The sequence below is a fragment of the Protopterus annectens genome, chromosome 6.part0, assembly GCF_019279795.1.
Source record: "Protopterus annectens isolate FY-2018-M chromosome 6.part0, PAN1.0, whole genome shotgun sequence".
Lineage (NCBI taxonomy): Eukaryota > Metazoa > Chordata > Ceratodontiformes > Protopteridae > Protopterus > Protopterus annectens.
The window spans coordinates 448,226,074-448,248,962 of record NC_056737.1 but is presented as its reverse complement, the minus strand read 5'-3'; the positions used below and the strand labels follow the sequence as shown (position 1 = coordinate 448,248,962).

At 42.9% G+C, this 22,889-nt stretch overlaps 1 protein-coding gene across 1 annotated transcript in view; it reads right to left on the bottom strand.

Moving 5' to 3' along the window:
* The window catches only part of KMT5B (lysine methyltransferase 5B), a 1,528,897-nt gene that overhangs the window by 673,428 nt on the left and 832,580 nt on the right, over window positions 1–22,889 (bottom strand). Inside the window, exons 8-9 of the mRNA XM_044073539.1 lie at window positions 4,973–5,139; window positions 3,648–3,667 (exon numbers count right to left, since the gene is read on the bottom strand). Coding sequence (XP_043929474.1) covers window positions 3,648–3,667; window positions 4,973–5,139 — 187 coding nt within the window. The remainder of the gene's footprint in view (window positions 1–3,647; window positions 3,668–4,972; window positions 5,140–22,889) is intronic.

Here is a 22,889-nt window from a genome sequence, read left to right as displayed (position 1 = left end):
ATGTACCACATGACTGTGGTGTTATCTATAAACACTCTTATTAGAAGACCTGGCCTCCAGCCATGGGAAAAGACTACAAGAAAGTGGATGAGGGTCCTTATCTCCTTCATGCTGATGTGCTCCTTTATAACTTTTGGTTGAAATCTGCCCTGAAACTGTTGCGTCCCTGTTCAGGCTGCCCATGCCTGGTTACCGGCATTTGTGGCATTTCTTGAAGTGGTGGGTCGAAGGGAAGTCCTGGGTTGGGTATCACCTATCCCCTCCACCACAAATGCAGTATTACGGTGTCTAGAAAGTGTGTGTATTGGGATCAAACTGCTTTCAGGTACCATCGGAGTTTTCTAATATGCAGTCTGGCTACAGGTAGCACTGGCATAGTTGCCACCATGAATCCCAAGGCCCTTAGTATTTTCTCTTGTAGAGCACTGGTTGCAGGAGGTAAGGTTGTGAAAAGTGTTTTTTTTTTTTTTGGTATTTTCCTTTGAGTGGTTTACTGGATTATAAGGTTGTGAAAGTAATCTGCAGGAGTCTGCACTTTTTCCTGAGACAGGTACCCCTGCATCTTTATGGTGTCCTGTCAGTGGCCCAAGAAAACTAAGTTCACAGCTGGCTGCAGGGAGGACTTATGGCTGATAGTGAACCCAACTGAGAGGAGATTGAGGGTTTGTTGGAGGTGCTGCAGGAGTACCTGAGGAGAGGAGGCTTCGATTAACAACTCATCCAAGTAGGGAAAAATCTGGATTCCCTGTGGTCAACAGTACTAGATTACTAGTGCTACACATTTTTTGAAAACTTTTGGGGCTAAACCCAAAAGGAAAAGAAGCAAACTGACAGTGCAATCACCTAGCACCAAACCCGATGAATCTTGTGCATTGGGAGTGAACAGGAATATGGAGGTAGGCATCTTTCAGATCCAGAATTACTACAAAAGCTCTAGTAAAAATGAACGAAAGCACAGTGTGTAGGGAAAGCATTTTGAAAGACGGCACATTCATAAAAGTATTTAGATGAAAGAGTTTTAGTACAGGTCTCAACTGCCCTTCTTTTCTTAGTACTAGGAAGTCTGGAGTAAAAGCTCTTTCCCACAAGTTCCTGGTGTACTGGTTCTATTGTGGCTTGTCCCTGCAATTCTCCTAGGATGGATGAAAGCAGGTGCATCTGGTTGTGTGGAGGGGGCTGGCATGCCATTTAGAGGAGAGACTTCCATCCAGGACACTACATACCCTTTTTCTTTAGAATATAAAGCACCCATTGGTTTGTGGTAATCTTTTCCCAGGTGGAGAGTGACTACATGGGCCTTTTTGTGTGTGGAAGGGCCTGTGTGGGGGGCAGGGTGTGTGAGACTGTAGACTGTCACAAAGACTTGTGTCAACAGGGAGGCCTCCCGGAAGACAAATCTTTCTGTGGAGGAAATATCTTTATGGTGTCTTCCTGTGTTTCTGGCTATGCCTATGATCTGTTCTAACAAAAGAGGATTTTGTTAAGTAATTCTTCTAGTAACTGGGTATATTGATTAACAGACGTGGTCTGCAGCCCATCATGTTTTCCCCTTGTTCTTGAAGAGTTTTTGAAAAACCTGGCTGCCTGATAGCCAAACTGGAAATTTTTGTCTAAAGGGTAATCTATTAACTTTAGCTTTCAAGTCCTCAAGTATGGGTGAATGTGCAACCATGTATACCTGTGCAGGATGGAACCAGTGGCAGCTGCTCTGGATTAGGCCTCTACAGCATCATAACTACATTTAATGCTGTGTGTGGATACTTGTGAAACCTCATTAAGTAAAGACATTTGATGTTTAGAATCAGTCCCTTGCAATTCCACCACCACCTTGTTTACGGAAATCAGGATGGATATCAAAAACCTGCTCATTTGGGCTTGGGAAATTATAACCCTGAATGCCAAAGTAGAGGAAGTATAAACCTTTTTACCCCCACCTATCCATCGCCCAACCAACCTTGTCTGAAGGGAGGGCACTGGCGTTAATAGCGAGAGACTGCAGAGGCGTGTAGCACAGAATCTTTATTCAGGACTTTAAAGTTATCAGGGACTTTATAAAATCTGTCTGGCCTTTTGGGGGCAGTAGGCTGCCAATCAGGGCCAGCAGTGTTGGCCTGAAATGCATCCAAGAAGACCTCAATAACAAAGGGAACTGGGGAAGGGGCAGGAGTGCTCATTTCCAAGAAGATATAGTATCTTTTTCTGAACCTATGTAATCTGCCTATTCTAGGACGAAGAGGAACTTAAAACACTTTTACTTTTCTGGCATCTTATTTGGTGTGATAACTGCCTGAACCAAACGTGGCTGTTCAAATCCCTGACATACCTCAAAAAGTTTACATGGGCTCTCCTCCCTAACGAATATCTATGGAATGACCTCTGGACCCTCCAAGACCACAATACATGGTTCAGCTTTATCCATGGATTTCTCAGTCAAAATAGCCTCTGATGCAATGGGGTTTCAGTACAGGGTGTCTGAGAAGGAACCAGATGTACAATGGGTTCTGAAACCTCAGTGGGTACGGTGGAGTAAGAAAGTTGACAGTTTCTAGCCTAGGTCTTTGAAACTTCTTTTTAAGTGGCAGTGTTAAGTCGAGGAAGTGGTATCCACCAACGTGAGAGTGCGGCAAGTGTTTAAGATGACGGGTCTCCAGAAAAGTACTGAGTGAGGCCAAATGAAATCGCAATCTTGGGTACTAATGATCAGCAAATGAAACAGGCCTTGTACTCATGCTCCAGTCGTAAAAACAGAAAACACACTGGGTATGCAAGTTTTTGTATGGACTTTACTTATTACACTCGTACTTACCCCTCCTATATGGCATTTAATACCAGTAAGCAAACACACTTTAGAAAAGCAAAGGAAGGTTCACCAACAGGGTACTTAACTGTTTACTCGAAGCAATGGTACCAATGAACAAATGAAAAACAGTCCAATGGATACAGGACCTGTGTACGGGCTGATGGCAAGATAGTTTGAGAAATTAAGCTCGTACATCCGCCTACATACCCCTATGCTTATGAGGGGAGGTCTCACTTTGAACGTACAATCCTAGGAAGGTAAAAGGTTTGGTAACCCGTCTGGATGTCAGCGGTGATAACCTATTTATTATGAGTACTGCAAGAATGACTTCAGTCAGGACATCACCAATTTACCTACTGCATGTCTTGTTAAAAAACAAGAAATATGCATAAAAACACATGGACAGGAAGATGACATGCAGCTTTTGTACAAAAGGCACACCCAGCCAAGAATCAAACCACACCAGTGCTACTCAACATCAGATAAAACTAAAACTTACAGGTTACAATTTTATCATATGCCATTAAAATTGTAACTGGAAAAAGTGAAAGGACAGTATCAGAGCATGTACCCAGTACTTACCCAAGCCAGAAATATTTATGGAAAGAGAGGTCCTTGGCTTTATAAATTTTCCTTTAATACGCTATTATAAAACACTTTTTTGTGCAGAATACTAGCCTTTAGGTAACGTGGGCATTAGAAACGTCACTTGGTTCTATGCATTGAGCAAAAAAATACTGCTCAGTCTATCAGCACTCCCACAGAAAAACAAGCACCATTACATTACTATTTCATAAAATATTAAAATACAAAAATGTAAGAAAAATAAAATTATGCTCAAACTTACCTTACAGTTTGGCCTGCAATCTAAAAAATAAAAATATAATAAAAATTACTGCAACATATATTTCATAGTAGAACACCTAAACTACTTATCAGACATTAGAAATATTACATCACTGATGTATAAAATTACACTAAACAAAATTACAACCAAAGTTTGAATACAAAAATCATGAAAGGAAAGCATTAGCAAGTAATGACACTAGATTACATGCTGCAGACATTTCCTTGTTTAACAGACATCCCACTCATCAAAATAATGCATTTATAATCACTCATGATATGCCTTCAATATGTAAATCTAAAACAAGCAATCCCAGAGTTTGACAATACTGCCACTTCTGGTCATATTTCAACAAATTTAAGATAGCAGACTTAGCCACTGAGTGGAACAGCTGAAATGATCTCTACAACTGTTATTACTAAAGGCACCACACACCACCACAAAACAAATAAGTCAATGTCAAATCAGAAGCATGCTGCCAAAGGAGAAACTAGATAGAAACTCCTCATACACTTTGGTTTCCTCATCTACCCACCTCTCTGTGATCGTCTACATATCTGCATACCTGCAGATGCCTCAGTTTCATTATTTAAGTATTTTCAAAACAATGTGCTTTCAGAAATACCTAGACATGGTTCAGCTGTCATCAATTCAAGTTAAAAAAAAAAAAAGAAAGAAAAAAAAAAAGAATTCTGTAGTCTGACATTAGAAAAAACGTATTACTGCCCAAGCCGTATATTTCTTCTGATATGCTGTAGTCTAATATTTAAGCTGTTTCCCAAAGCACAAGTTTAATTTTTAGAAGCCATCACTTTAATGTCTTAACTACTCTAGCTTGCTCCAGATTTTACCTTGTGATTACTTCTGTCTAGTTTTACCTTTTCCAATTAATAAGCAGTCAGTGTCACCATGGATACATACCAAAATACACACTGCATGTTCAAACTAAGTAAAACTTACTTTTAAAAATTAAAAGATAAAGAACATCTGAAGTGTTTGAAATAGCAAGTGAATGGCATAATGCATAGACTCCACAGGTTCACAAGTATATAACAAGGTTAATGACCTCCAGGGCCTTTATAAGCCTAGCCGTGCAATCCAATCCAACTGTGTCCTATGTATCATGAGCATTTATTAGGAGGGGGTATGTTAAGAAGTTTCTAGAAGTTATGTGGGGGGTGTTACTTTGGGCATTACTGTATACCGCTGTCTATCACAGACATGGGGGCCAGACCCCGAGTGAATTTCTGTCCAGTGTTAACATAAAATTATGAAAGAAATGACCGCTACATAATGTTATGCCTACAAGGAGTAATAAGACTTACCATGATTAATAAATGCGGCAGGACCAAGCCATAGCTGTGCACAGTTTTTCCTTGTGGAGTACATAACACTGAAATCATTTTCTCCATGTCGAAGTAGCAAGTTTTCCTCCATTTCAGACAGTTCAGCTATACAACCTACAAGCATTTCAATTTTATCATTTCGTTTCCTATTTTGTAAAACAAAACAAGGAAAACATGATGCAACAAGATAGGTAATTAAATGCAGAAATTATACAGCAATTAAACCAAGAGTGTATTCTTGCTATACCTTTCCATATGTGTGTGTGTGTGTGTGTGTGTGTGTGTGTGTGTGTGTGTGTGTGTGTGTGTGTGTGTGTGTGTGTCTCTACTTTATATATATATATATATATATATATATATATATATATATATATATATATATACACACACACACACATATATGTGTACAAACACACGTGTGTGTATAAATATATATATATATATATATATATATATACACACACACACACACACACACATATACATACACACACACAAAAACACACACATACATATACATACATGTTTAAAGTTATTAAAATAATATTAAGCAAATCCCATACAGCAGGCTATAACCACTAAGTGACAGTATCTCTGAGCAACCTAAACAAGGAAGTAAAGCAAATGCAAATAAGGACTACCTGAGCACACAACTTATCCCTTATCAGTCCTGTAAAGTAGTAAAGAAATCTTGAAACACCACAGCTGAGGTTATGCAAGAAAGCAACTGCAGCGTTAAAAATAAAATATAATTTATTCAAGAAAATAAAAACAAAAGGTCTGAGTACAATGATAAATGCTTTCGGCGAGACTTCGCCTTCATCAGATCATAGTGTACAGAGGTCCCCATTGGTTAAAATAACAGTAGATAGCCAGTCATGTTACTGCCAGCCGGCACACCTACAAGAATTAACAAATCAAAATAACTGGATAAAATCAGGAAGTGTGACGACCGAACACACATCTAACCAGTCCTGAGTTAAGGAGAGGTTTCCAGCCTATTCGTCATAACCAATATTAAGAGATCTAAACAATACATAGTCTCTTGTTGAAGGGAACATATACACAAAATGCAAAGTAGTCAAAATATCTGTAAACATGTTACACCAAAAAATGATTCTTATTCATTCAGGTCCTAATTATGCTACAGTATTCTTGACTTTTGGTTTGTATTTAAACTAATAAAATATTGGTTAAACAGCATGTAAAAAAAAAAAACATAAGGCCGCTTCCTCATCAATAGCTACCTACACTACATCTGGTTAAAAAATTATTAACTTTGACAGAGAGCAGTATCTCAATTCATAATAATGAAGATAACACATTAAAAAAAACAGGAAATCTGTGTGTTTTAAATAAAATATTGGTTGAACTAGGTCACCTTGATGTACTGAGAACAGTATATATACCATCAAATACAAAATAACTGTACAAAGGTATTTTAGAGTCCGCTACTGCCTGCATTCGCGGCTGGAAAGATGGAATGCTTAAACAGTGGTGCTATGCAAATGTTCCATCTATAATGAGGCGAATTATAAATGTAACCTTCATAATGATGACATTCGGTGGAACCGTATAGTGTACTTGTATACAGATAAATAGAAATTTGTATCCGCCCGCTTTTGCAGCTGCAGACAAAAGTAAATATTTAATCTTTCATTAAACATGGAGTTAATGTCATTAGCCATCCGCATTCGCGGCTACGGCCAATCAAGGTGAAATAAAAAATGCAATGGCTATACCATAAAAAGCCAATCGGCTTTCCACTAAACTCTAATGGACAAATCAATGAATCAGCCAATGAAAAAGAAAATGAAAAAATTAAAACCAATCAAAGATTTCAGGGCAGGGACCATCCACACTTGCAGCTATACTGCCAATCAGAATGTTTGATTAGACTTGATAACCAATCCGCAAAGGGCCAATGAATTTTTGGCTAGATTTCAATTAACCAATCAATAGCATGGCCTATGAACACAAGAAAATGAGAAAAAAGAATCAATCACTGGAAATATATTGATAATGGACAAGGATTCATGTCAAAGTACAGTTTTGTACCTACCATAAATGTAGATGTCCAATAGGTATGCAACTGCAGTCCTGACATATGGGTTGTCTTGCCTCAGGCAGCCCTTCGGTCGGCCGGATTCCAAAGTCTGGGTCCGGCGTCAGCTGATGTCGCCCTTTCCCCGACGTCAGAGCGCCTGGGGTATAAAAACATCAGCCGACACCATCTTCTTCAGTGTTTCTTGCCCCAGATGCCAGGTGCCCTCTAAGGAAGGCTACATTTTGAAAAATAGAGAAAAAATTCCAGACAAGTACAACAGCATAAAAACAAATACACCATAAAAGATTACCCCAGGTAGCTAAAATGAGGGGTAGAAACCAAAAAGTATACCACAGAGGGGTAGGTGGGAGGGAAAACCTGACTGCAGTTGCATACCTATCGGACATCTACATTTATGGTAGGTACAAAACTGTACTATGTCCTTTAAGGATGCAACTGCAGTCCTGACATATGGGTTGAATACCATAGCCAACCTGGGAGTGGTAGGCACTAAGACAAAGATGGTGTAGCTAAAATGCCCTGCAGGACTGCAGAAGCAAACCCTGCTCTGGACCTGGAGTATAAAGGCAGGTTGTAATGTTTGGAAAATGTATGCACGGAGCTCCATGTAGCAGCTTCTAAAATGTCCTTTGTTGCCACTCCTCTTAAAAAAGCTGTGGAGGTGGCTGTAGCTCTGGTGGAATGTGGCCTGATGTCAGCTGGCACAGTTTTTCCATGAAAAGAGTAGCAGAATCGAATGCAATTTCCAATCCATTTAGAAATTGTCTGTTTGGAAATTGCTTTTCCTGCAATCCGCAGCAAAGCTACAAAAAGCTGGTCAGATTTTCTGAAAGACTTTGTTCTGTCCAAGTAGTAGCGCAACTGTCTGTGTATGTCCAAGGTGTGCAGAAGTCTCTCCTTTATTTTGAGGATTGGGAAAGAAGGTAGGCAGGTGAATAGCTTGATTCAGGGACACCCTGGATACCACCTTTGGCATGAATGACGGATTGGTTCTCAAAGAAACTCTGTCCTGGTGAAAAATAAGAAATGGTTGTATTGCCATAAGGGCCTGTAGCTCAGAGACTCTTCTTGCTGAGGTTACTGCCAGAAGGAAGGCTGTCTTCCAAGACAGAAATTGCAACTCTGAGGATGCTGCTGGTTCAAAGGGAGGAAGAGTTAATTTTTCCAGCATGAAGTTGAGGTCCCATGCAGGCACTGGTGGTTTCCTTGGAGGGTTGATGTTCTTTATACCTCTTAGAAACTGTCTTAGCAATGGGTGAGAAAATACAGGCGGATCAGTGTTATATTTGGCAGATATTGCTGAAGCATGTATTTTTATGGAAGAATATGAAAGGCCATTGTGGAGCATTTCAGCCAAGTATTCCAGGATCTGTGGAATGTTCATCACTGATGGGTCTTGACCCTTTTTGCTGTTCCAGATATGAAATCTCTTCCATTTTGCTGAGTATGTTTTTCTAGTGGAAGGTCTGCGCGCCTCCAGGATGATATCTTTTACCCTTTTGGAAAGTGTATCCTGAGTAATAGTCATGGAATCTTCCAAGCTGTCAGCTTCAATGTTTTCAAGCTGGGGTGTAGTGTCCTGTAATTGTGCTGTGTCAGAAGAAGTGGCCATTGAGGAAGGAGCCACGGATTGGTGTGTGTCAAGCTCCGTAGCAGTGGGTACCAGTGTTGTCTTGGCCAGTCTGGAGCTATCAGTATGACTTTCGGTTGCCCTGTATTGATCTTTAGTAACACCTCAGTCATCAAAGGAAGAGGTGGGAAGGCATATAGTGTTAGAGAGTTCCAACTGAAGGAGAGAGCGTCCACCTTCCATGCTTGAGGACAGTATGTCCTTGTGCAAAACTTTTTCAGATGGTGATTGAAGTGGGAGGCAAAAAGATCTATATCCGGCCTTCCCCATGTTTGAGCTATTTGTAAGAAAATGTCTGGATGCAACATCCATTCGTGTGGATCCATGATGTTTCTGCTTAGGCTGTCTGCCAGAACATTGTCCTTCCTGGTACAAACTGGGATTGTAGCTCTATTTTCAATTGTAGGGGAATATCCCAGAGATTCATTGCCAGTCTGCAAAGAGGGTAGGAATGGGTACATCCTTGCTCGTTTATGTACCACATAACTGTGGTATTGTCTGTCTTTAGTAGATGGCCCTGATGCATGAACTTTTCGAAGGCCTTGATTGCATGTATCACTGCCAGCATTTCTTTTTGGTTGATATGCAGGTGCTTTTCTTTTAGTATCCATTGTCCTTGAATGCATCTGCCCTTCATGTGCGCCCCCCATCCATGGTCTGAGGCATCTGTTGTTATGGTTTGACTTGTATGAGGCTTGCTGAAAGGCAGACCTTTGTTTATCTGGCTTGCTTGAGCCCACCACAGAAATTCCTTTTGAAGGCATGGAATGAGTGGGATCAATGTTTCCAGGCTGTGGCTGTGCTGAGACCATAGACTTTTTAGATACCAATGTAGTTTCCTCATATGCAGCCTTGCATGTGGAATCAGAAGAATGCAAGATGCCATGAAACCCAGGGCCTGCAGGATTTTCCTTGCAGTCATCTGGGTGTGTGTTGCCAATCTTCTGAAGTATTCTGGTAATTGTTTTTGTTTTTCTTTTGTCAGAAACGCCATCTGGGTGTTTGTGTCCAGTGTGGCACCCAGGAAAGGTATTTGTTGTGATGGTATGAGACTTAATTTCTGAATATTGACTGTGTATCCCAAGGCCTGCAATAGGTGAATGACATAGTCCAAGTTTTTTAACAAGGCTTGTTGGCTGTCCGCTTGTATAAGGCAGTCGTCCAGGTAAGGGTATATTTGTATCCCCTGAAGTCTGCAATGTGCAATTACTGATGCCAGGCATTTCGTGAACACTCTGGGCGCAGTAGATAAGCCAAAGGGCAATGCTGAGAATTGATAATGCCCTGAGCCTGCAAGAAATCTGAGGTATCTTCTGCAACTTTGTCTGATTGGGACATGCAGGTATGCTTCCTTGAGGTCCAGAGTTACCAGCCAAGACCCCTTGCCCAGCATGGGTAGGAGTTGCTGTAAAGTCAGCATTTTGAATTTTGGCACAATAAGGTAAGTACTCAGTGCGGACAAGTCCAGAATGGGTCTCCATTGGTTTTCTTTTCTTGGAACAAGGAACAGTCTTGAATAAAATCCTTGTCCTTGTTCTGCAGAAGGAACCTTTTCTATTGCTCTTATTTGAAGTAGGTTTGTTATTTGTTTGAGTGCCTCTGCCCTTTGATTTGGTGGCAGGTTTGGCCTGCCATGTCTTGTTGGCAGTGTATGAAAATGGAATCTGTATCCTTTGTCTATTATCTCCAGTATCCATTTGTCCTTTGCAATATTGTGCCAATTTTGTGAGAATAAAGATAATTTTCCGCCCAAAGGTGCTTCTAATTGAGCCCTGGATAAGGTGCTTCTAATTGAGCCCTGGATGGCAGAGTCAAAGTCAAGTCATTGAGATTGTCCTGGCGGAGCAGTGGAAGGTCCTGCCCCACCTCTCTGGTTCGGAGGCTGCCATTGACGTCCTCTGTAGGAGCCTCGAGTTTGCCCTCTACCTCTGCCACATCTGTTTTTGCTTCTTTGAAATTTGTCTGTGTCAGGAAAGGACCAATGCTTAGAAGGCCAATTCCTGCTGAATCTTGGAGGCTGTACCTGGAGGAAATCTTTGACTGTTTCCACTGATTTTGCCTTTTCCTCTATTTTCTTTAAAACCTCTTGTGCAGTAGCACCAAATAGCTTATGTTTCTCTAGTGGTGCGTCCAAAAGCTTAATTTTCACATGGTCTGGCAATGTCTGTTCCTTTAACCAAGCATGTCTGCGTATGACCGCAGCTGTCATTGCTGCTCTACATGAAGCTTCCAATGCATCATATCCACACTGAAGGAAATGGCTGCTAACCTGCTTAGTATTATGAACCAATTCCTGTAACCCCTTTCTATCTAATGGTTCAGGGGAAGCCAGTTTCTTTTGCAAGTCATCCAACATGTATTCCTGATACTGAATCATATGAAATTGACAATTTAATGCTCGCATAGAAAGGGTGGAAGATTTATATACTTTCTTGCCCCACCTTTCTAAAGCCCTAGAATCTCTTTCCGAAGGGAGTGGGTTCTTAGCAGTAGTGGAGGAAACCCCTTTAGGCCCCTGAGAAATAGTTTCAGGGTCAGCAGTATGGCCCTTGTACAGAAATTGATGTGTGTCTGGGACCCTGTAGTACCTGTCTGGCTTGACAGGAGCAGGGGAGGAGTCAGGAAACACTAGATTCTAAGTACACATCATCTAAAACATTTAAAACTGGAGGAATAGCTAAGGGTCTATGCTGAGGTAGCTTTAAAAATTCCCATAACCTTTTCCTAGAATCTGAGTATTCTTGGCCTTGCCATTTGAAGTGTTCCCTCATGGAATGAAGCGTTTCCCCAAAGGAAAACTCCTCAGAAGGAGAAGCAGAGGGAATAGATTCCTCTGCATCAGAATCCTCGTAGGCCGGGAAGGCCTCCTCCTGGTAGTCTGAATGTGGAGAATCACCTGAGGCTTCATCGGAGGACTGGGAGTCTACCTGCTCAACCCTAGGCCTCTTGTCAGAAGGCGGCTGAGAGCATCTATCTGGATGAGGCTGTGAACCCCTAATTAAAGAAATAAGGTCCTCAGCTAAACTTAAAATTTGAGAACCAGAAGTGGATCCCAGAGAAACAGATCTTGGAAGGAGAGACTTAGTCTGTTTGGCAGCCTTAGCACGTGTGTAGGCCTTAATGGACATAGACACTGGAGGCCTGGCAGCCCCACGTGCTGGAGTAGTCTTATCCACTGTAATGGTGTCAGAAATATCCTGGGCTATGGTCTCAGAGGGGAGAACAGAAACCGGCACCGAGCTGGCCTCCGGTACCGAAGTAACCGGTGGAGCGGTGTCGTCGGTATGTAGCGGTTGCGAAACCGGCTCAAAAGAGACCGAGACACTCGCGGTAGGCCTCAGCGTGGTGTCGGCCGAGACCGCGGGTGTCGGTCCTTATCCTTCCGTTTTTTAGGTAAATGCGCTGTCGGAAGCTCCGACGGCATGATATAACAGAAATCTTCCCCAAAATAATCCTGTGCAAACTCTGACCGACGCCTAAGAGTGCGTTTATTGAAAGAGGCACAAGCTGCACAGGCCGAGACATTGTGTTCTGGAACTAGGCAGGGTAAGCAGTAAGAGTGGAAATCCTTATGAGGTATTTGTTTCCCACAAGTTAAACAATAATTAACTTTTTCACTTTTATCTGACATCGGCTGAGGCAAGAAAAGGTCCCCAACGGGGTACTTAGCTTTTTTGAAGACTTCAGTAGCTGAAAACACAGGAGCTGGTCGACCGGCACTTGCGAACTGCTTCTGCTTCGGGCGCCACTCGGCAAGAAAGAAGGAAGAAGATGGCGTCGGCTGACGTTTCTATACCCCAGGCGCTCTGACGTTGGGGAAAGGGCGAAATCAGCCGACGCCGGACCCAGACTTTGGAATCCGGCCGACCGAAGGGCTGCCTGACGCAGGACAACCCATATGTCAGGACTGCAGTTGCATCCTTGAAGGACATCTGCATTTAAGCATATACAAATTTATTATCTGCCCGCTTTTGCGGCTACGGACAAAAAAGTAAATATTTAATCTTTCAATAAACATGGAGTTAACACCATAAGCCATCTCCATTCGCGGCTATGAGCAATCAAGGTGAAATAAAAGATGTAATGGCCACACCATAAAAAGCCAATCGGCTTTCCACTAAACTCTAATGGACAAATCAATGAATCAGCCAATGGAAAAGAAAATGAAAAAATGAAAGCCAATCACAGATTTCAGGGCAAGGACCGTCCGCATTTGTGGCTATGGCCAATCAAAATGTTTGATTAGACTTGATAACCAATCCACAAGGGGCCAATACAATTTTGGCTAGATCTCAGTTAACCAATCAATAGCTCAGCCTATAGGTTCATACTAGGCTATCTGCCCAAGGGCATTTATAAGCCTAGCCAGAGTGTGTTTGGCTTTCGCCACCCATTTTAAATTAATTTTGCTATGCCTTTTTCTGAGGTTAGTATACTGTGCCTCTGTCTAACAGTGACACAGAAGTGATAGCCGGGGTAAACCTACGATCTTCCCATCCACTCATCAAGACTCCTCTTGAAGAGAGTCAATGTGGGACTCTGCCTAACCTGGACTGGGATTTTATTCCAGAGTGAAGGGAGCCTCTGGGTTATGAATCTGTCCCTCCAGCATGTCCTATTTACTTCAGTGCTGAGGTTCAAGTCTCTCGAGCGCGTAGCTCAATGGGATTTGGATTTTCTGAGGTGCAGCATGTCCACTAATTCCGGGTTGGACATGGCTTTATACGTCAGGCACAGATCACCGCTGAGCAGGCGGTATGCCACTGAGTAGAGCTGGAGTTTCTTTAACCAGGCAGCATATGGCATCTGTGTGAGCCCTTTGATCCTCTTGGTGAGGTACTTTTGGGGTCTTTCCAGTTGCTGCAGGTGTCTGGTAAGGTACATCCCAAAAGGGGCATTGTACTCAATTATGGGCCTGATGAGGGATGAATAAAGACGTACGATGACCTCCCCTGATCTAAATGTGAATCCCTTCATGATTAGGTGGGCTATATAAAATGTTTTTCTAACCACTTTGGCCACGTGGTTGTCAAATGAGAGATTGCTATCAACTTGGGTCCCCAGGTCCCTAATGACTTCTTCTGTACTTAATGGATTACCACCTATGTGGTAATTTGTGGGCACTTTGTTTTTGCCAAAGGGGATGACTATACACTTTTTGGCATTTAGCTTGAGGCCATGGCTCTGGCAACAGTTGTCTGTTTCTATGAGGCCCTTTTGGAGGATGCTTGTGTCGGCTGGAGAGTTGATTATGGCACCCAGTTTGCAGTCATCTGCGAACTTGGTCAGCCACAGTCCTTCCATGTTGGCCTGTACCGCCGAGAAATATATACCGAACAAGAGAGGTCCCAGGACTGAGACTTGTGGGACGCCACTTGTAACTGGTTTGGAGTCTGACATGCCTCCAGCAATTCTAACCATGTGGGTTCTGTCCTTGAGCCAGTTTGCAACCCATCTAGTGACATAGGGGTTTATATTTAAGCTGGTGAGCTTATCTATAATGCCCGAGTGGGGTATTGTATCGAAGGCTTTTGCGAGGTCCAGGTAGGCTGTGTGGACCACCTTCCCCTCGTCAATGGCCTTGGTGACTGTTTCAAAGAAATCAACCAGGTTTAAGAGGCAGGATCTGCCCTTAAAGCCAAACTGGGTAGGATCCAGTGTCTGTAGGTCCCCAATATCTTTATTTATGAGGTCCATGATGATCCTTTCCATAGCTTTGCAGACCAAGCTAGTCAGGCTTATGGGGCGATAGTTTCCAAGATCCGTTGAGGCACCACCTTTGTGGAGAGGGACCACTGTTGCTGTACGCCACTCTTTGGGTACATATCCTGTAGTAAGGCTAAGATTGAACAGTAGTTTTATGTTTGGGTTTAGCTCTTCTTGGATTTCATGTAGGATGCAGCCCGGGACACCATCTGGTCCCATTGATGCTGTGTTTTTTGCTTTGGAGAGGGCGGCTCTTACCTGAGCATCTGAGATGTCAGGGGGGCAGCACTCTGTTGGGATAGATATTTGCCCTTTTGGTGGGAGAGGGGAGAAGTTTGCACTGAACCTGTCAGCTAGGATGTTGGCAATGTCTGTGGGCTCGGTGTATTTTTTTGTCATTTTGGACTAATTCTGAGCATATATGGGAATTCCCACCGAGGTTCCTAACATAACTAAAGAAAGCCTTGTGATTATCCTTAGTGTCCTGTGAAATTTTTCTCTCGAAGCTGGCCTTAAACGATTTTATGAGTGCCCGTAGTTTTTTGCTAATACTGATCAGAGATGCCTTCCCTTTTTGGGATTTTGCTCCATCATGTAGTAGCTTCCTCCTTCTATTGTATAGTTTGTTTATGGCTGGAGTCCACCAGACAGGACGTCTGCCTTTGGAGGATTGGGTCTTGGTTTTATTTGGGATTGCATGATCCATGCATTCCTGAAGGTGTTCATAGAATGCGTTTATAAAGGATTCTGCGGTCTGGGCGTATTTTCCACAGGCCGGGGCTTTGAAGGATTTCGCCTCTGTTTTGAGGCGTGTGAAATTTGCTTTAGAGAAGTTTTTCACTGTGGTTTTCTGGGCAGGGGGTGGGGTCAGGATGTGAATATCCAGTGAGATTAGTTTATAGTCTGATCTTACCAGTGAGGGATACACTTCTGGTCTGGAGCATAGTGTCCCCATGTTGGTGATCATCAGGTCCAGTATGTTTTCCCCTCTTGTGGGAGTGGTAACAAGTTGTTCCATAGCATTTGAGTTTATAAATTCTAGGAACCTTTGGGCTAGGATGTTGGAGCTAGAGTAATGCTCCCAGTCTATGTTTGGGTAGTTGAAGTCGCCCAATATAATGGTGTTTGGAGAGACCTTCATATTTTCCAGTATTCTCAGGAAGGCCAAGTGGGGTTCCTGTGTTTGGGAGGGTGGTCTGTAGCAGGCTATAAACTGGAAGGCAGTTTTACCCACAGTTAGTTGCACATGGATAGTCTCTGATGCTTCGTGCTGTACCACCAACCTGGAGGTGTGGGTATCTTAGACGAATATTGATACTCCCCCTCCTTTTGTGGTTCGGTCCAAGTTTTGGGGCCGAAAAGCATGGTATGAGGTATAACCTGGTAGTGCTGGGGTGCTCTCGGGAGCCTTGAGCCAGGTTTCTGTTACTGCACAGATATCAATGTTCTCTATGCTAAGGAGAGTTTTGAGTGCGTGCATCTTGAGGTTTAGACTTCTGGCGTTGAGTAGCATTACTCTTAGTTTCTTATCCCTTGTGATACCTATGGAGGTGGGTTTGTCTTTTGAGCCTTGCCTAAAAAAGGCACTATGGGGGTAGCAAGAGCCTTTGCCAATATCCGAAAGCCCAGGGGTGACAGGTGCAAGCCGTCCCTAGCGAAGCATCGTGGCTTGTCGAGCATGTCATCCCAGGCTGACAGGCATTGGATCCCCTTTGAATGACACCAACACTTAAGCCAATTGTTGAAATTGATCATCTTGTCTTCATATTGCGGCATCATTCTTGGTGAGGGTAAGATGCTACTCAAGGTCAGGGTCATACCGGCCTGGGCTACATGCTCAGAGAGCTCCTCTATGTCTCTTTTCATGTAGTCCACGGAGGTAAGTCTCAGGTCATTCACACCAGCATAGACAATGACTGAGTCATATTTGTACTTGCCTTGGAGTGACCTGATTGCTTGTGTTATGTGGCGGATCCTAGCGCCCGACAGGCAGCTCACCGTGACCTTCTCCTTGTTCAGCCTGGTGAGCGGGACGTCAGTGTGCCTGACGATAGAGTCACCTATTACAAGTGTATCAGGTGTGTTGTTTAGCCTTAAGGGTTGTGACTGTTCGGCACACTGGCCTTGTGAGCTATGTGTTGCACGTGTTTTGTTTTGGGGTAGCGGTTGCTTGGGTGTCTGCTTTGGAGGTCTCTGCTGCTAAGGCAGATTTTTATTTAGAGCCTCCGAGTATGTTTTTGTGTGTTTATGTGTTTGGTTTGTTGTCGTGGTAGGTCTATGTGAGACTGGAATTGTAGTGAGTGTGGTTTCCTTCTCCTCCTGACTGGTTACGCCAGTACTGAGTTGAGAGAGCTTAGCCTCCAGTTTGGCTATATGGTTGCATCTCTCACGTGTTGGAATTTGTTGGGAGGATGAGAGGGTTGTCTGTGTACATGAGGCAGTTGTAACATTGCCTCAAGATTCCCAGATTCTCCAGCTGGACCAGAGAGGAGATTGACAACTGACCTTTGGACATGCTAGAATAGTATTGGGAATTCCTTTATAATTGAAAAAAGGGCCAATGGGGAACAAGGTACTCAAGGGGAGTTTGTGAGGGTGTAGTGCTTTTAATTTTTTAGAGCGGACTTATATAATTGCTTTAGTGAGCAAGTGCCAGGTAACTTAAATGCAATGTGCTACAGGTAACTTAAATGCAAAAACGACAAACAGTAACTTTCTTTCAAGTGAAACAAGGAAATAAGTACAGTAAGCAATGCAGATATCACTAGGGATCCACAGAAGTGCTAAAAGGCCGCGTTTTAGGTGGAATTAGCGTTTCAGGGAAATAAACAAACAACAAGCATACAAATAAAGATAGATTCAGCAGGCCTGGATCTAGTCTATGCTACAGCAAACAAGGTGTACCAATTTCAGTAAGAAACAGTTAGAATATGCAGGCACTATAAGCCTCTAACCAGAAATTCCCTGCTCAGAAGGGCAGAGTCCAGCCTCTCCTCCCACAAGAGTGCAGACCGCAATCCTTCGTAATGTAAAATAACTGGCCTGAAGCCCAAGTGCTTAAACCAGAACTAATACACTTTTAGAATAACAGACACTGAGCTCTCAATCAGCAGTTCCCAACTTAGAAGGATGTAAGCTACCTGTCCTGTCACCACAGTGCAGGCCACAAACCTTCCTAATGTAAAACTGGTCTGAAGCCCAAGTGCTTAATCCAAAAGACTTAGAAATGATAGCTACACTTTAATCAAGTTACTACCAGCAGTAATAAATACAACTGAATACTTTAAAGAATGCCTGGATTAGTGCTCAAGTTATACAAACAAAGCTAGATTCAGCAGGCCTGGATCTAGTCTATGCTACAGCAAACGAGGTGTACCAATTTCAGTAAGAAGCAGTTCAAATATGCAGGCACTATAAGCTTTAACCACAAATCCCCAGCTCAGAAGGACAGAGTCCAGCCTCTCCTCCCACAAGAGTGCAGAACACGAACCCTCTTAATGTAAAATAACTGGCCTCAAGCCCAAGTGCTTAAAAGTACAGTTTTGTACCTACCATAAAGGTAGATGTCCAATAGGTATGCATCTGCAGTCATCACATATGAGTTGTCCCGCCTCAGGCAGCCCTTCGGTCGGCCGGATTCCAAAGTCTGGGTCCAGCGTCGGCTGATGTCGCCCTTTCCCCGACGTCAGAGCGCCTGGGGTATAAAAGCGTCAGCCGACGCCATCTTCCTCAGTGTTTCTTGCCCCAGATGCCAGGTGCCCTCAAAGGAAGGCTAAATTTGGAGAAATGCAATAAATTCCAAACATGCACAGAAATATATATATATATATATATATATATATATATATATATATATATATATATATCTATGTCTATATCTATATATATATATATATATATATATATATATATATATATATATATATATATATATCTATATCTATGTCTATATATATATATATATATATATATATATATATATATATATATCTATGTCTATATCTATATATATATATATATATATATATATATATATATATATATATATATGTCTATATCTATATATATACATATATATATATATATATATATATATATATATATATATATAAAACAAATATACCATAATAGATAACCCCAGCTAGCTAGGAGAGGGAAAGGTACCCAATAAATACCAAAGAGGGGAAGGAGGGAGGGTAAACCTGACTGCAGATGCATACCTATCGGACATCTACATTTATGGTAGGTACAAAACTGTACTATGTCCTTCAAGGATGCATCTGCAGTCATCACACATGGGTAGAATACCATAGCCAATCTGGGGGTGGAGGATCTATGTAAAGGATGGTGTAGCTAAAATGCCCTGCAGGACTGCCGTAGCAAAGCCTGCTCTGGATCTGGAATATAAAGGTAAATTGTAATGCTTGGAAAATGTATGCACGGAGCTCCATGCAGCAGCTTCTAAAATGTCCTTGGTAGCCACCCCTCTTAAGAAGGCTGTGGAGGTGGCTGTGGCTCTGGTGGAATGAGGTCTAATGTTAGCTGGCACAGTTTTTCCATGAAAGGAATAACAAAAACGAATGCAATTCCCTATCCATTTTGAAATTGTCCGTTTGGAAATTGCTTTTCCTTGTGCACCAGCAGCATATGCTACCAACAGCCGGTCAGTTTTTCTGTAGCTTTTAGTTCTGTCCAAGTAGTAGCGCAACTGTCTGTGTATGTCCAGGGTGTGCAGAAGTTTCTCCCCTTTGTTTTGTGGATTTGGAAAGAAGGTAGGCAGATGAATAGCTTGGTTTAATAAGACCCTGGATACCACACCTTTGGCATAAATGAAGGATTGGTTCTCAATGAGACTCTGTCCTGATGAAAAATAAGAAATGGCTGTACTGCCATGAGGGCCTGTAACTCAGATACTCTTCTTGCTGAGGTTATGGCCAGAAGGAAGGCGGTCTTCCAAGACAGGAACTGTAGTTCTGCAGATGCTGCTGGTTCAAAGGGAGGCAGAGTTAGTTTTTCCAACACGAAGTTAAGGTCCCAAGTAGGCACTGGAGGTTTCCTTGGAGGATTGATGTTTTTAATTCCTCTCAGAAACTGTCTTAGGAGAGGATGAGAAAAGACAGGTGGATCAGTATTGTACTCTGCTGAAATTGCTGAAGCATGAATTTTAATGGAAGAGTAAGACAGGCCATTGTGGAGCAGTTCTGCCAAGTATTCCAGGATATGTGCCATGTTTATCACTGTCGCATCTAGGCCCTTTGTGGTGCTCCAAGTGTGAAATCTTTTTCATTTTGCTGAATATGCCTTTCTTGTGGAAGGCCGGCGAGCTTCCATGATGATATCCTTCACTCTCTTGGATAGCTTATCCTGAGGAGGAGTCAAGGTATTTTCCAGGCTGTTAGTTGCAAGGTTTTCAGGTTGGAATGCAAAGTTTTGTAATTGTGCTGTGTGAGGAGAAGTGGCCATTGAGGAAGAGGCCATGGTTTCGTGCATGACATGCTCTTTAACAGTGGGTACCAGTGCTGTCTTGGCCAGTCCGGAGCTATCAGAATCACTTTTGCTGCTCTGTCCTGATCTTCAGTAAGACCTTGCTCATTAATGGAAGAGGTGGAAATGCATACACTGTTAGAGTTCTCCAGCTGAAAGACAGGCCGTCCACTTTCCATGCTTGTGGGTGGTATGTCCTTGAGCAGAATTTCTTCAGCTGATGATTGTGGGGGGAGGCAAAAAGATCTATGTCTGGCCTTCCCCATGATTGTGTTATCTGTAGGAAGATGTCTGGATGCAGCATCCATTCGTGTGCATCCATGATATTTCTGCTTAAGCTGTCCGCCAGTATATTGTCTTTTCCTGGCACAAACTGGGATTGCAGCTCTATATTGAGTTTCAAGGAAAGTTCCCATAGATTCATTGCCAGTCTGCAAAGAGGGTAGGAATGGGTGCCTCCTTGCTTGTTTATGTACCACATAACTGTGGTGTTGTCTGTCCTTATTAGCAGGTGGCCTTGATGCAGAAAGAGTTTGAAGCCCTCGATTGCATGCATCACTGCCAGCATTTCCTTTTGGTTTATGTGCATGCGTAGCTCCTTTTGTGACCATAGTCCTTGAATACATCTGCCCTCCATGTGTGCTCCCCAACCGTGGTCTGAAGCGTCCGTTGTAATGGTTTGGCTGGCTATTGGCTTGCTGAAGGGCAGACTCTTGTTTGACTGGCTTGCTTGAGCCCACCACAGAAATTCCTTTTGGAGGCATGGAATGAGTGGGATCAAAGTTTCTAAGCTGTGACTGTGCTGAGTCCATAAACTCCTTAGGTACCATTGTAGTTTCCTCATGTGCAGCCTTGCTTGTGGATTCATAAGAATGCAAGATGCCATGTAACCCAGGGCCTGCAGGATTTTCCTTGCAGTCAGCTGAGTTTGTCTTGTCAGATTCTTGAAGTAATCCGGTAGTTGTCTTTGTTTTTCTTCTGTGAGAAAGGACATTTGGGTGGTTGTGTCTAGATCCGCACCCAGAAAAGTTATTCTTTGGGATGGAACAAGTCTTGATTTGTGAATGTTGACTGTATATCCCAAGGCCTGCAGTAGGTGGATGGCATAATTCAAGTCCTTAACCAAAGTTTGTTGGCTGTCCGCTTGTATAAGGCAGTCGTCCAGATATGGGTATATTTGAATCCCCTGAAGTCTGCAATGTGCAATTACTGATGCCAGGCATTTCGTGAATACTCTGGGCGCAGTAGATAAGCCAAAGGGCAATGCTGAGAATTGATAATGCTCTGAACCTGCAAGAAATCTGAGGTGTCTTCTGCAACTTTCTCTGATAGGGACATGCAGGTATGCCTCCTTGAGGTCTAGAGTCACCAGCCAAGACCCCTTGCCCAGCATGGAAGGAGTTGCTGTGGAGTCAGCATTTTGAATTTTGGCACAATGAGATAAGTATTCAGTGCGGACAGATCGAGAATAGGCCTCCATTGATTTTCTTCTCTTGGAACAAGGAATAGTCTGGAATAAAATCCTTGGCCTTGTTCTGAAAGAGGAACCTTTTCTATAGCTTTCATTTGCATTAAGTTGGAGATTTGCTTCAAAGCCTCTGCCCTTTGATTTGGTGGCAGGTCTGGCATGCCTTTTCTTTTCGGCAATGTGTGAAAATGGAACCTGTATCCTTTGTCTATTATTTGCAGTGTCCATTTGTCTCTTGTAATACTGTGCCAATTTTCTGAGAATAAAGAAAGCTTTCCGCCCAAAGGTGCTTCTAATTGAGCCCTGGTTGGCTGAGTCAAAGCAAAGTCATTGAGTCTGTCCTTGTGCAGCAGTTGTAGGTCCTGCACTACCTCTCTGGTTGGGAGGCTGCCATTGACGTCCTCTGTAGGAGCCTCTAGCTTGCCCTCTACCTCTGGGACGCCTGTTCTTGCCTCTCTGAAATCTTTCTGTGTCCGGAAAGGACCAATTCTTGGTAGGCCAATTTCTGCTGAATCTTGGTGGTTGGATTTGTAGAAAATCTTTGACTGTCTGTACAGATTTTGCCTTTTCCTCAAATTTCTTTAAGACCTCCTGAGCAGTGGAGCCAAATAACTTTTGCTTTTCCAGTGGAGCATCCAGAAGCTTAGCTTTAACATGGTCTGGCAGAGATTATTCCTTCAGCCAAGCATGCCTACGTATGACTGCACCTGTCATAGCTGACCTACATGAAGCTTCCAATGCATCATAACCACACTGCAAGAAATGGTTGTTAACCTGCTGGGAGTTATGTACCAGACCCTGAAGTGATATGCGATCTAGGGGTTCAGGTGAAGACAGTTTCTTATGCAATTCATCTAACAAATACTCTTGGTACTGTATCATATGAAATTGACAATTTAATGCCCTCATAGAAAGAGTAGCAGAAGTATACACTTTTTTACCCCATCTCTCTAAAGCCCTGGACTCCCTTTCAGAGGGGAGTGGATTTTTAGTAGTGGCAGTTGCAACCCCTTTAGGGCCCTGGGAAATCGTTTCTGGATCAGCAGAGTGGGCCTTGTAAAGAAAATTATGCGAGTCCGGGACCCTGTAGTACCCATCGGGTTTGACAGGGGCCGGAGGAAGAGTGTCAGGGGTTATGCTAGACTCAGAGTACACATCATCAATGACATTCAAAACAGGAGGAATAACCAAAGGTCTATGCTGAAGTAAATGCAGAAAAGTTCTTAATCTTTTTCTGGAATCAGAGAATTCCTGGCCCTACCATACATTCAAAACAGGAGGAATAGCCAAAGGTCTATGCTGAGGTAAATGCAGAAAAGTTCTTAATCTTTTCCTGGAATCAGAGAATTCCTGGCCCTGCCATTTGAAATGCTCTCTCATAGTGTGAAGGGTCTCCCCGAAGGATAGTTCTTCAGGAGGGGAGGCCAAGGGGATAAATTCCTCTGCATCAGAATCCTCGTAGGCCGAAAAAGCCTCCTCCTGGTAGTCCGAGAGAGCAGAGCCATCAGAGGCCTCCTCTGAGGAGTGAGGATCAGAGGGC